We start from the raw sequence: 12,577 nt of genomic DNA, 5'->3' as shown, positions 1-12,577 counted from the left end.
CATCCTCATCTCTGCCACTTAATGCTCTCTGGTCGCTATGGTAACGTGTAAATATTTCTTTCAAAATAAGACACACAACTACAACAAGGGAAAGACTCAGGGAAACCGAGTTAACGATAAAACCCCTGAAAACCATAAATTTCACACCGAAGCCTTAACTCTGTGGCCCGGTACCAAACGACTCACGGACCGCTGCTGTACAGAACCTGTGATGTCCAGACGGTGTTCCTCTGGTGTTCTGCTGTGAAAACCTTTGGGCTTAGGGATTAACATAGTTGCCATGGTTTCCTTTCTTCTCTTATTTGTTGTGTGTGATCAGGACAATTCTGGAGAGGATGGGCCTGCAGGGGAAAGTCACCCCTTGCAGGCCAGAAGACATGAGATAACTTTAAAGAATACAAAGTACGTATGTGTGTTATCAAGAAGATAATTCTCAAGAACACAAGTTAATAAATGTGCAGTTACTAAGAGTTGTTGTGGTGTTTTTATTTGCCTGCTGTCATTTTTGATTTCCTCTGCCTTTAGGATTGCAAGTATCCAGGCTCAGGAGAGGGGGTCAGTGGGAAGCCCACTGCTGCTACTTGGCCCTGGTTTGCCCTCATGGATGAGGTGATAGGACAGCTGCCTTCCATTACGCCTTCTGTCCTAATTTCCTCTCTCCCTGAGGACACTCCAGGGCCAAGCGCAGCAGTGGGTCAACAAAACGACAGCGATGACGAAGCGGCTCAGCCACCTACGACAGGGAGAAAGAGGAAAAGAGACAGGGATGATGAGCTGCTAGACCTCATCAGAGAGGACATGAGGCAGCAAGGAGAGGCTGAGGAGAGGAGAGCAGGGAGAGGACGGACAGACTGTTTTCACTGCTAGAAAGATTAGTTCCCAAATGAGTTATGTATTGAGAAATTTATTTATTTGAATATATTTGTTACATTGTTATATGTGTTGCATTAGTTTAAAGGTTTTATGTTATTAATAAATTGATTCAAACAAACAGTAATTGTCACTGAACTCAATTTGATTTACAGGCATTTGTAACACGTATGAACATAACGCTAACTTTGAACAATATTACTTGGATATTTATTTGATAGCAATAAAGTAAATAACAATAACAATTAAACAAGAATATTTCAAATACACAGTATGTAAAGATGGAAAAACAATATTTACAGTTGTTCACACAGGATTAACCTGAGTGACCTGTTCCTGGACCGTTTCTTGAACAACTGTAATAGATTACAGGAAGTCTCTGGCAGTGTTGCTGAAGCTGCCCAAGCAAGATCAGACATGGATGGATGGGCTGCTGCAACTGAGACCTGCGGTTTGTCTTTTCTGGTCGGCGAGTGGAGAATCACACAGGGTGGTCTGCAAAGAGAGCTTTAGGATGCTTCCTCCCACTGTCCACTGCATCGTCCATCCACAGGGTTTGCAGGGCTCACTCGTGGCTGCCACACCACTAAGATGTTTACAGAAATATGCAAGCAGGAGATGGTGGATGCTATATTATTAGTATAATACTTGTAACTCTGGAGCAGACAACAGTTTGATAAAGTGCTATGTAAAAAAACAAACAAACAAAAGATTAGATTCTATACGTTTCAAAGATATTTAGTTTATATATTTTATATGATACAGTACATGTGTGAGAATGACCGATGTTGTGCCAAAAAATGATCGTCTGCCAAAAACTGATTTCCGGTTTTTGCCCTAAACTGATTGCTTGTATTTAACCTGCTATGAATAACTTGTTGGTCTATAATACGTGAAACATGTCAAATGTGTCCCTCATTAATGATATCAAGTCACCTGCCACCAGCAACATTCCTGTAACAAGGTAGAAGCTGCAATCAGTTTTTGGCAGTGACCTTTATATATCCTTTATTCATCCAGTTGAAAAAAAAAATCTTATTGACATTAGAAATTTATTTTTTAAGAGTAATCTGGCCAAGAGGACAGCAGACAGCACAACAAATATATCAATTGTACCTACATTATAACCAGAGTTATAAAGATACTTGAACAACAGGTAATTATTGTATATATAAAACCCCTTAGTAAACCATGTTCATCGAAGTCTATTTACCAATATACATAAAGATATTACACATATTACACTCGGAAACATTGGAAATCAGTTTTGGCAGGCGAACACTTTTTTGGCACAACGCCGGCAATATTTCAATTATCCGTGTAATTAGCTAAGTAATTCCTAAATGCGTGTAGATTAAAGGAAATTATTTTACCTGGATATGATTGTCTCTGATGAGCCTAAGGTACAAAACGTGCGGGCAGCGACGATAAGGTTTTTCTAGCTCCTAGAGAAATAAAATTGTCCAAACAACGGAGCAACATTTCTGGGTCCATTTTAAAGTTTTCGCGCTGTGGCGCTAGCGATCGGGAAAAACACGCAAGTAAGGGCGGAGTTGAAGGCTAGGAGGCTGTCCACAGCCCATCTGTTATGTTGGATACTCATTGTTTGTTCAATAAAGTTTCTATGGAGAAAAAAAGGGGGCTGTCCAAGCCGCTCACTTCCTGACTACCCGTCCGTCTAAGGACACTACCTTGTGACGTAGGTAGTTAGTGTCCTTATGAGCATCCTTCCCCTGAATTCGGACACAGCCAGTGTTTGTGTTATTACGAGTGCCAAACAAGAAGAGTTCCCAGATGGTCCAGTGGACACATGTGTGACTCCTGTGATTAAAGCATCTTTCTTTCAGCTTAACGAGTGAACCGTCAGCTCGTTCAAACACACGTTAAAGTCCGTTTGGCTCGACACCACCGAACAGAGGCAGCAATATAACATAGCTAACATTAACAGTGCAGTGAATCCTGCTTGTGCCGTGATATTCAGGACTGCAAACCGAGCAGCATCACCGACTTTCAGCTTGTTGTGTTTGTGGATGACTGACTTTAATTATCCATAAAATCATCACATTCTCTGTAAGATTAAGGTCAACTATATATATATTTAGAAGTAGAGGCTTTAAAACCAAGTTACCGCTGAAAGTACAAACGTCACTAATGTCACATAACTTTGCCGACATGTGGCCAACAGTAATGTTTTAATGTTCTTAAACATTCGCACATAAATAAGTGACATAATATTCAGTACTTACTTTTGACAGTTCACTCTTCGGCCGCTCCCTTCTGCCGTATTTTGCGGCAAAATTATCCACACCCACCGCCGCGCTATGGATTGTGGGATATATGGGACCACGAAGCGTGCACCGGACCACGCTTGATATTTAGGGAAATCGACGGCGCATTTGGAGTATGCATTTGAAGTGCACTTTGAATTGGGACAGCCGTCGTCGCGTGGCGGTGAGAACAACAGCCTGATACCTGCAGGCCTGACAACAGGAGATGTATCACTCCTGTAACATTCAGCAGTCGCCTCATTGTTCTCACACACAACAAAACTATTGACTACACTACACACTAACTACACAAGATTTGCGCTAAACGTCGCAAATCTCTCACATCTCAAAACACCGCCGTCACTCATAAAACTTCCCCACGTTTCTTAACAACTAGATGCCATGTTGCCATATAATTTTTTGATTGGTCGACACGGTACTTTTTTCGACCAATAGGAAAGGGTGGGGGTTTTGTTTTGTTTTTGCTCACAGGCGGAGAGTGCTTTCGAGCGTTTTCCTTATAAAACGCCGTTTTTACCGTTTCTTCCCGCAGTAAATATAAACAACGATAGTATTCAGGAAGAAAACCAAACATTGCAGATATTTTTATCATAACTCTGGTTTTACGTGGCCTATCAACACAATTTAAAAACTGGTATAAAGTCCACACTTTTCCCGTCAATTGTTCCGTCTGTCCTGCTCACATCTCCAATGGTTGTACATGTTGTCATTAACGTGGCTTCACTCCACATCAGCCACGCCGCTTTGCTAGCTAAAACACCGGTGTCGGCACATAAGGACGCTGTCACAGCCTGTCAACAACGTTGATCGGCTGCGTGTATACGAATGTGAATCGTATTATTGGCTGGACTATAGGATAAGGTGGCATCGTTCTAATCCCCTACAGGAGCAGCCAGTCACTTACTGACTAACACTGCAAAACAGAATTGTTAAAGTTTTAATTTTAATTTCAATTTAGGTTAGATTTGTTTTGTGCGCAACGCAGATTTTCTGTGTGCTGAGACCGTGCCAGCAGTGCGCAATTGCGCACGTGCGCAGCTTAGAGAGAACATTGGTTTCCACACCATTGAAGTCGTTTTACCTCTCTTTTCAACCAACGGCATTCTTTCTTCAGCAGCCATTATCCTCTCCTCTCCAAATAACTTCTGCTTAGCTTTCCGAGCTTTCCGAGCTTCCCTCGGGTCCTCTTAATTGTTGTGACGCGTGTTCGAAACGCAGAGAGGTGCGCTCGATTTCCACATGGAGCAGCGCGAGAGTAAAGCACGAGGGAGGTGCTAATAATCGGCTCAGTCATTTTTAATGATCGTTGAAAACCCAGATCGTAATCGAGATTAAAATTCGATTAATTGAGCAGCCCTACCACTATGCATCAGAGGGTTAATTACATCAATGTGAATTTTGTGGTTTGTTTTGTTCGACAAAGTATCGAGTCAGGTGTTGTACTTGGTTTTTCATAGGACAGCACAGAGTTCTGTGAAAAGTTTCTTTCTCACATGAGCTAGAGCTAAAGCAAAAAACTTCAGGCCCATAAATGTTTTAAAAAGTGAATAAATAATATTATACAATAGTCAGGATGAACTGTAGCACATAAACATTTGATGATAGACTATAAATATTTGACTTTTATTTGACGTGTATTATGTTTATCCTATAGACCAGAAACACTTCATCATTTGAATGACAAACTAAGGAAAAATAAGAAAGAAGTACTGTGTCAGACTAAAAGAGTTGACTTTAGACTTAACTTGCTGTCGTCTGATCTTCAAGCTTACTGTATACCCATAAGGGTGGTATTTATGTTTTTAATTACATTTTTGAAAAAACAAAAAGGAAAACAAAAATAAATAAATTTCCCTTAATGATATAAGCAGTAAATGACACTATAAATTTAACTGATCTTACTTACTGGATATTGTATGTTTCTGTCATGAGTCATACTCTGAGTGCGTGCACCGTGACGGCTTCACTCCGTCAGTTATTAAGAGTGCAAGCCTGGGAATGCTGGGCACCCCGTGGCTGGAATAAGAGAGCTGCACACTGAAGTGGGAAATGGCAGATATAGGCTGGTGGTGAGGAAAGTCCAGGACTGCCAGTGTGTGTTCAGATACCTGTAAGTATATTGATTACTGCAGTGTGTGTTATTGATGGTAAGAGTTCTGGTGATGTTGATTATGAACGCAACTGCATCTTGTATTTCTTTAATCAGTGTTTTGCAGTTATCTTATAAATGTGAAAGCATTGTGACATGTACAGCATTTTGGATAAAGTCGCTGCTCTTTGGACAGCCTCAATGCTGCGTGTGTATAATGTAATTAGCACCATAGTGCTGTGTGCATCAGAATAGTTGCAGCTGTCAACCTTACGGTAAGTTGGTGGCAGAGCAGTGGGGAAGGCTAAAGTAACTGTGTGTGTGTGTGTGTAGATTATATAAATGAACATATAAATGATATAAACTGTATAATTTATTTATTAATTAATGCATTATTATTATATCCACAGAGTACTCCACCCTTATTACACATCCCTGGCTAAACTGTTACTCTGTAGGCTATCGAATAAAATCGGATGTTGTCCCAGGATTTCCTGGAGCCACTCGCCTAGCTTGGGAGTCACTGCACCTAGTGCTCCGATTACCACTGGGACCACTGTTACCTTCACCCTCCACATCTTGTTGAGCTCTTCTCTGAGCCCTTGGTACTTCTCAAGCTTCTCGTGTTGTTTCTTCCTGATGTTGCTGCCGTTTGGTATCGCTACGTCTATCACTACGGAAGTCTTTTTCTGCTTCTCTACCCCCACTATGTCCGGTTGGCTAGCCACCACCGTTTTGTCCGTCTGTATCTGGAAGTCTCACAGGACCTTTGCTCAGCCATTATCGACCACGCTACGACTTCCAGGCCATACTCAGCACAGATGTTCTTGTATATTATGCCGGCCACTTGGTTATGGTGTTTCCTGCCTGCTAGCATCTTTCACCCAACCTTTATGTGCTGGATTTCCTCAGGGGTGTCTTTAAACAGCCTGCACCTGGGGTCTTGCCTGGTGTGATAGACCCCAGCCTCGATGGATCTGTGCTCAGAGCTTTTCTGTGTCTTCTCCACACTTTGAGACTACAATCCAGCTGCTAAAGGCAGAATCTGTATTCATTGCTAAAATTTCTCCTCACGCTCACGCTTAGTGCACATGTCGCTGACGTCAGTGCTTATGGGCCTGATGGATTGTCTGGACAGAGCACCACTGGTAAAATCATCCTGCAAACTTTGACTGCAAATCTGTAGCAGACTGCTTATAGTTTCTAAATGCAGACAGTGAGCGGAAACGGTCTTCTTGTGGTGTCAAGTTTGAAGTTGCCCTATGGCACAGGCCCTATCCACATCAGTTAAATGTAGCATGCTTGGAGCATATGATCGCTGCACCAGGGTCCATGCTCACAGGAGATACTAAGTGGGCAACAATACGCACTGGATTGTCAGTACCTGGGGTACCTGAAGCTAAAAACAAGAGTCAATAGCAGAATAAGCTGTTTGGCATTGGCAAAGAAGATCTGGCAATATTTTATGGGCATAATCCACATACTCACCTCTGCTGCTCAAGGCATGAATACATTTTCCTTACAAACATGGCACCATTTAAGGGAAAATGAACAGACTTTCTGTTAGAGTCAAATTGTTAAATGTTGCCATTCTTGTACTTAAATCTGTAAGTCTTAGTTCAAACTGTATGATCAAAGACATTCCTTTGTTTCTGACCCCCTCCCCAGCCTGTTGAATGTGGGGGAGGCTGTAGTGTTTTATTATAGGCACATCCCAGGTGAAGGTTCTGCTTTCTTGTTTAGTAAACTTCCTGCCTTTATGACCCTTTTGGTGAGCAGGTCACACAAATGCACCCCCAAACACACACACACACACACACACAGTGCCTTATCTTTTATAACCATAGGTTTTTTTTTATAATGGGTGTTTGTGTAAACTGTGTGTCACAGAAATAAAAGGCTGCTGTGGGGTGATGGTTCTTCGAAGTGGTCTGACACCGAGGGCAGAAGGGCTGCTCTGAGATCCTTCCCTTGCTAGCATGTGAAAAACCGGTTGAGCTGTTTTGCTTCGTTAACGGGAATAAGTCTCTAAACCAGCGGGGCCTGTGGAAGCGCAGACCCAACACTTTCCAATAGCATAAGATTTATTACCAAGAAGAAGTGCGACAGCAAAGAACTGATTGCCCAAATAGAAGTTTCCTTACTTTTTTTAAGTTTATATGTTTGTAAAAGTAAAGTAAATCATCTGCTCTAAACAGGTTTATATAGACTCAAGATTCCTTTTACAATTTTCTTGAAAATGTGTTTTTGGGGTGTTTTGGAAAACTGTAAGGTTCCTCAGTCACACACTTTTTTCCTTCAGTTAAAAAAACTTGCAGATCTGGCATATTGATCTATCTAAGGTTTGATAGCTTATCTCTGGACAGTCAGCTTAAAGAAGAATTTGCAAAGTTCATTGTATTTATTTAAGATAATTTTTGACACATAAATTGTAGGGATGCAACGATACCAATTTTTTCAAACCGATCCGATACCGATACTTGGATCTGAGTACTTGCCGATACCGAGTACAAAAACCGATACTTCTACCACACACAAGTTAAACTTAACCAGTAGTAAAGAAACGACCCCACACAACTCTTTAACACAAACGAAACGTTCACTGAACGTAAGGGCAGAGACAAATACTGTACAACACATCCCTTTTTTAAACTCAAATGATATTCCAATTCCTTAACCAAATGAAATACACTGTATAAATGAAATAATTCCCTTTCAAATTATATTAAACAACCCAACTTATGTTATCACCTTTTGGTAAGTGACTCACTAATATACACTCCAAAACACGTTATATAAATCCACTAAACATACAATATTCACACATGGGCCCCACACACACTCACATTCACACTTGTTGCAGGCCTGTTTGTTGCTCACGCCGGACGATGGAGAAAAATCCTCTTCTCCCCAGTAAGAGCACAAAAGTCTGACTTACAGTTCAGCTGATCGGTAGGTCGCCGTTCACCAGTCCCACACTAAATCCACTCCCTGCGGACCCGATGCTGTCTCTGCTACAGCACGTTAGCGAGTCACTGTCCAGCTCTCCGACAGTTCATAGCGGCTGCCTCCGAGGCGCAGCCAAGCAGTCCGGGCTAGCCTGTAGCCTCGGCGGTCGTAGCTGGAAACACAGCACGGTGGTGCAACCATTGAAACAAAAAGTCACTTCACCCACACTCTGTTGTGAAGCTCTCACACGGTCAGCTTTCTAGTCACACACTCTTTTGTGCTGGTTAACCTCAGTAAAACTAGCCGAGTCTCTCACTTTGGTTCAGCTAACCTCGTGCATCTCCCCATGCAAGGTCCCGTTTTATGCTACCTTCACAGGCCTCCAGAAAATTAGAACTCTGAAAAATATTTTAACTCCCTTCAGAGTTACATACCATAAAATAATACTTTTATGATTAACGTAACAGTTTGATTGCTCTAATTACCTGTATTTACCTTGTGACATATTACAGGGCAAATTATATTCAGGGTAGAGTTACATCACATAACATCAACTGTGAACACCTTATGTTATCGTGGCGTTTAAGTCCATGGGAATTATGAGTATCGGTTCATGGTATCGGTTAACTTTTACGAGTACGAGTACGCACACATTTTACAGTATCGGCACCGATACCCGATACCAGTATCGGTATCGGTGCATCCCTAATAAATTGTTTTTATAAGACATTTATCACAGACTGCAGACTGACAGAACAAAAAATCCCACCTTTTAGTTATCGTCCTTTTTAGTCGTCTGAAAAGTTCATATGAAAGCATAGGTTTATCTGTTTTAAAGACACAGATAATTTAAGACAATTACACAAGTAGATATTTTGAGAAGACAGTGTAAGCAAACATTTAGGGGCTGTGGTTTCACATGTTGCTCCTCCTATCATGCGTTAGAGTCACCTTTCCAGGTCACTTACCCAGTATATGTACTGGGACTGGCACCAGTATGTTTGAGACACATAAAACCAGAAAACTGTCTCCTCTGTTTATTTCAGCAGACTTTCACAATGGATGCCATAAAATGTGGAGGATTCTCGAAGGTGAAAGACGCTGATGAGGAAATTCAGACAATCTGTGATGAGGTGAGCTTCTTCATAACATTCAGACTCACATATTAAACAACACATCAACTCTGTGCTCTGCATTTTACGTTATGTTTTACTTTTATTTTATGTTTATTTTGAAGCTTCCATGTTATGGAGGAGAAGCTGTAGTTACTGGTGTGGAAGACCATCATGACAAAGATCCCATCCAACCTTTTTAATGAATCACACTTTGTATTTCAGCTGCTCTCTGTTATAGGTTATAATCAATATATTAAAAATCTTTATTTCTAGACTTATATAACTGACTTGAGTTCATCATTTGAAGCATTAAAAGTTGAATTCTGTAAAAAACTAAATGATTGTGATCGTTGATTTCTTGCTAGTTATTAACTTTTACCATTGCATTTACCATCATTGCAGCTACTGATGATTTTTTGATTTTCATATTTGCTTCATCTATAATAACTGTAAGGTTAACAGTACTCTTGTCTGAATTATCTCTGTGTGTATGTGTGTGATGGAAGACTCTAACAGAGTCCCAAAAGTCCAACACATGTTATCCTGTTTTTAGAGACATAATTTGTGCAGCATATACAGAATCTAACCAAACATTAGATGATTATTCAGGCTACTAATCTCTCTAATTTATTGTGTTCTACAATGATGGACATGGTCGTCCATACAGAAGATAATCAGTATTAAGATGTCAGTCACAGCTGAATTTCTTTTTAATCTTGCATTAGTCCCACTTGTCCAGCAGATGTCCTCGTTATGTCTCCTGCACATCTTGATTGTTTGTAGGTCTCAACCATGCTTTGACCAGATCATTCAGCCTTCCTTCATTTATTTAAATGTATTAACTATTTAATCTGGTAGACCATCTTGTAGTGGCCTTCAACACGTCTTTTTCAGATGTTTGTCTGTACTGCTCTTTTTTTTCTTTAGCTTGTGTCACTTTGTGGCTGTATCTTCATTTCCCTGTTTTAATTTTGATGCTGTTTGCAGTCATTAAAATCTCCTTTTTGTTTTTTTTAATTTTTTGCATCTAACATTTCCAGCTCTAAATGTTAACTAGAAGAGAGTAATAATAAGGCAGAGCCCCCTGAAACTCTCTCAAAAGTATATGAAGAGAAGATTCCCCCTGGTGGAAAAAAACCAAACAAAACAAAAATGAAAAAAACCCAACAACAACTAGGGAACAGTAAAATCTAATATCTACAGCCTTGAACAACAAATAATAGTAAGAAAATAATATCTAAACCACAGAGAGGAGTATACACTAGAGCAGGAGTGTCAAACTCCAGGCCTCGAGGGCCGGTGTCCTGCAAGTTTTAAATATCACCCTGGGTCAGCACACCTGAAACAAATCATTAGTTCAGTACCAGGCTACTGGAGAACTTCAAGACATATTGAGGAGGTAATTTAGCCATTTAAACCAGCTCTGATGGATCAAGGACACATCTAAAACCTGCAGGACACCGGCCCTCGAGGCCTGGAGTTCGACACCTGTGCACTAAATGTAGGTGGATCGATACCAACTCTAGTATTGGTATCTGATCGATGCTAGCTCGTTAGGATCGATACTTTGTTTCTATCCCCTTAAGTTTAGTAGGTATAATTGTATTAAATAAATAAAGTTTTGGGAAATTTGGATTTCAATCACAGCTCACACCCTGTATTTTCACTTCCCGGCAGACTCGAGAGTATTTTGTCACACGCTCCGACAAACCCACACATGCGGTAAAAATGTGGGCAAAAGTGATTATTTTCTTGTGCTAGTCTAAGTGTGCTTGTTTTTTTTGTTTTTTTTACCATCCCCCTTCTTCTTGAGCTGATGGTACGGTCCAAAATGTGGTCATATGACTCGCTGTTGTGTTATTTGTTTTTTTACATGATCGTTTACAAATACCGTACGAACAAATACCCCTCTTCCCCTGCGCTGGTCTACAATGCAGAGTCTTGTGAATTGATGTGTGTTTATTAGCTTTTTGGTCGTTTTTTACCAACAAAATGTTGTCAAAGTGGAAATGTGCGGAGGGCTGACCGAGGAGAAGCAGGCTGATGAAGCAGTTCAGAACATCTGTGATGCAGTGAGTAGAAAAGGGAGATTTTACACTCACACACAGGGCCTGTCATTCATATTGTTGTTGCTGTCATTGTTATTCAGATGAAACCTCACGCAGAGCAGAAAACTGGGAGAAACTTCGAGGTTTTCACTGCAAAGAGCTACAAAACACAAGTCGTAGCTGGGACCAACTACTTCATTAAGGTAATGTTTGTAATGCATGCAGGGAGCACAGTGGAAACACTACAAAGCTCTGAGGTCTTGCGAATTATAAAATATCATCCAGAAGAGCACTGATTGATAATTTGATCGGTCAGGTGAAAACTAAAGCAACAATCAGGGGTTTTTTCAGGTACTATCTCTTCACTTATGTAGTGATTTTAAAAGAAGGTGTGTGCAAACCTTTAACTGTTATTGAGTTTCTTTCATCACAGCTGAGGCTTTCAATCACTGTTTCCACACAAATTTTGCTTAAATTTGTTTAATTTTGAGACAAGTCCACAAAAGAAAATGAAAATACATGTGCGCAGTGTTGGGTAAGTTACTTTAAATTAGTAACTTAGTTACATTAGTAGTTATTTCTATCAAAAGTTACTTGTTCCTTTCTAGTAACTAGTTACTAGAAACTAACTTTGGTTTTACTCAGAATTCTCTTATTAATGTGTTGCTTCCCTAACTGGATACCAGCAAGCATGCCAGTCTTCTAGCTTCCTTACATGGTAGCACTATCCTGCCACAAGTGCACTGTGCCACCTAATGGCCTGAACCTAAAATGGCAGTGTAGTAATGCGAGTGCAAGTTAATGATGAAATGAATGAAACTAAATTAGAAATTAACAATGTTTGTTTTATGTGTCACTTTTTATCTGTTTGTTTTAATCTATTTCTATTGTTTCAAACCTCTATAAATGCAAACACATCATTTTGGGGTTGATGCAGCAGTGTTATAAATCTAATCATTGTACGTAGCATCACTAGGAAGAAGCAGTGGATCACAAAACACGACATACAGTGTGTTGAAACTTTTGAAAGCTAACTTTTGTTCACAATTCACAGTACTCGGAGAAATAAAATAGCCTGGAAATGATCGTGAAAGTTATTATTGGCTCTGGGTTTCTGCTCATTTACACCTTCCACAGAAGGTTGTGGAAAGGAAACACTTAGATGAGAGCCCAACTGCTTCAAAATTGGCCAAATGACCTTCAGGAAGCTCAGCATAA

At 40.4% G+C, this 12,577-nt stretch overlaps 2 protein-coding genes across 3 annotated transcripts in view; one reads left to right on the top strand and one right to left on the bottom strand.

The window, feature by feature from the left end:
* LOC102078176 (leukocyte elastase inhibitor) overlaps nt 1–12,577 on the bottom strand; it is a 72,229-nt gene that overhangs the window by 7,390 nt on the left and 52,262 nt on the right. The gene's annotated exons all lie outside the window — the stretch shown is intronic.
* LOC109194530 (cystatin-B-like) lies at nt 4,436–11,687 on the top strand. 2 transcript variants are annotated; one of them, XR_002056781.2, is made up of 3 exons: nt 4,436–5,268; nt 9,243–9,329; nt 9,434–11,309. XR_002056781.2 is itself a non-coding variant. In XM_019346597.2 (3 exons), exons 2-3 carry the CDS (start codon nt 9,255–9,257, stop codon nt 11,653–11,655), a joined length of 270 nt encoding a protein of 89 aa, XP_019202142.1. In that variant the 5' UTR covers nt 5,077–5,268; nt 9,243–9,254; the 3' UTR covers nt 11,656–11,687. The 2 variants fall into 2 exon arrangements, 1 of the variants encoding a protein (XP_019202142.1); XM_019346597.2 differs by lacking the exon at nt 9,434–11,309 and adding an exon at nt 11,461–11,687 and having other exon boundaries at nt 5,077–5,268.

The sequence above is a fragment of the Oreochromis niloticus genome, linkage group LG17 (assembly GCF_001858045.2).
Source record: "Oreochromis niloticus isolate F11D_XX linkage group LG17, O_niloticus_UMD_NMBU, whole genome shotgun sequence".
NCBI lineage: Eukaryota > Metazoa > Chordata > Actinopteri > Cichliformes > Cichlidae > Oreochromis > Oreochromis niloticus.
The sequence above is the reverse complement of the archived record's forward strand: the minus strand, read 5'-3'. Positions and strand labels throughout refer to the sequence as shown.

Bases quoted from the DNA above. Each gene is read 5' to 3' on its own strand.
- LOC109194530 (XM_019346597.2), top strand. From the start codon at position 9,255: ATGGATGCCATAAAATGTGGAGGATTCTCGAAGGTGAAAGACGCTGAT. The intron at 9,330-11,460 runs GTGAGCTTCTTC...ATTGTTATTCAG, and splicing joins TTCAGACAATCTGTGATGAG to ATGAAACCTCACGCAGAGCA.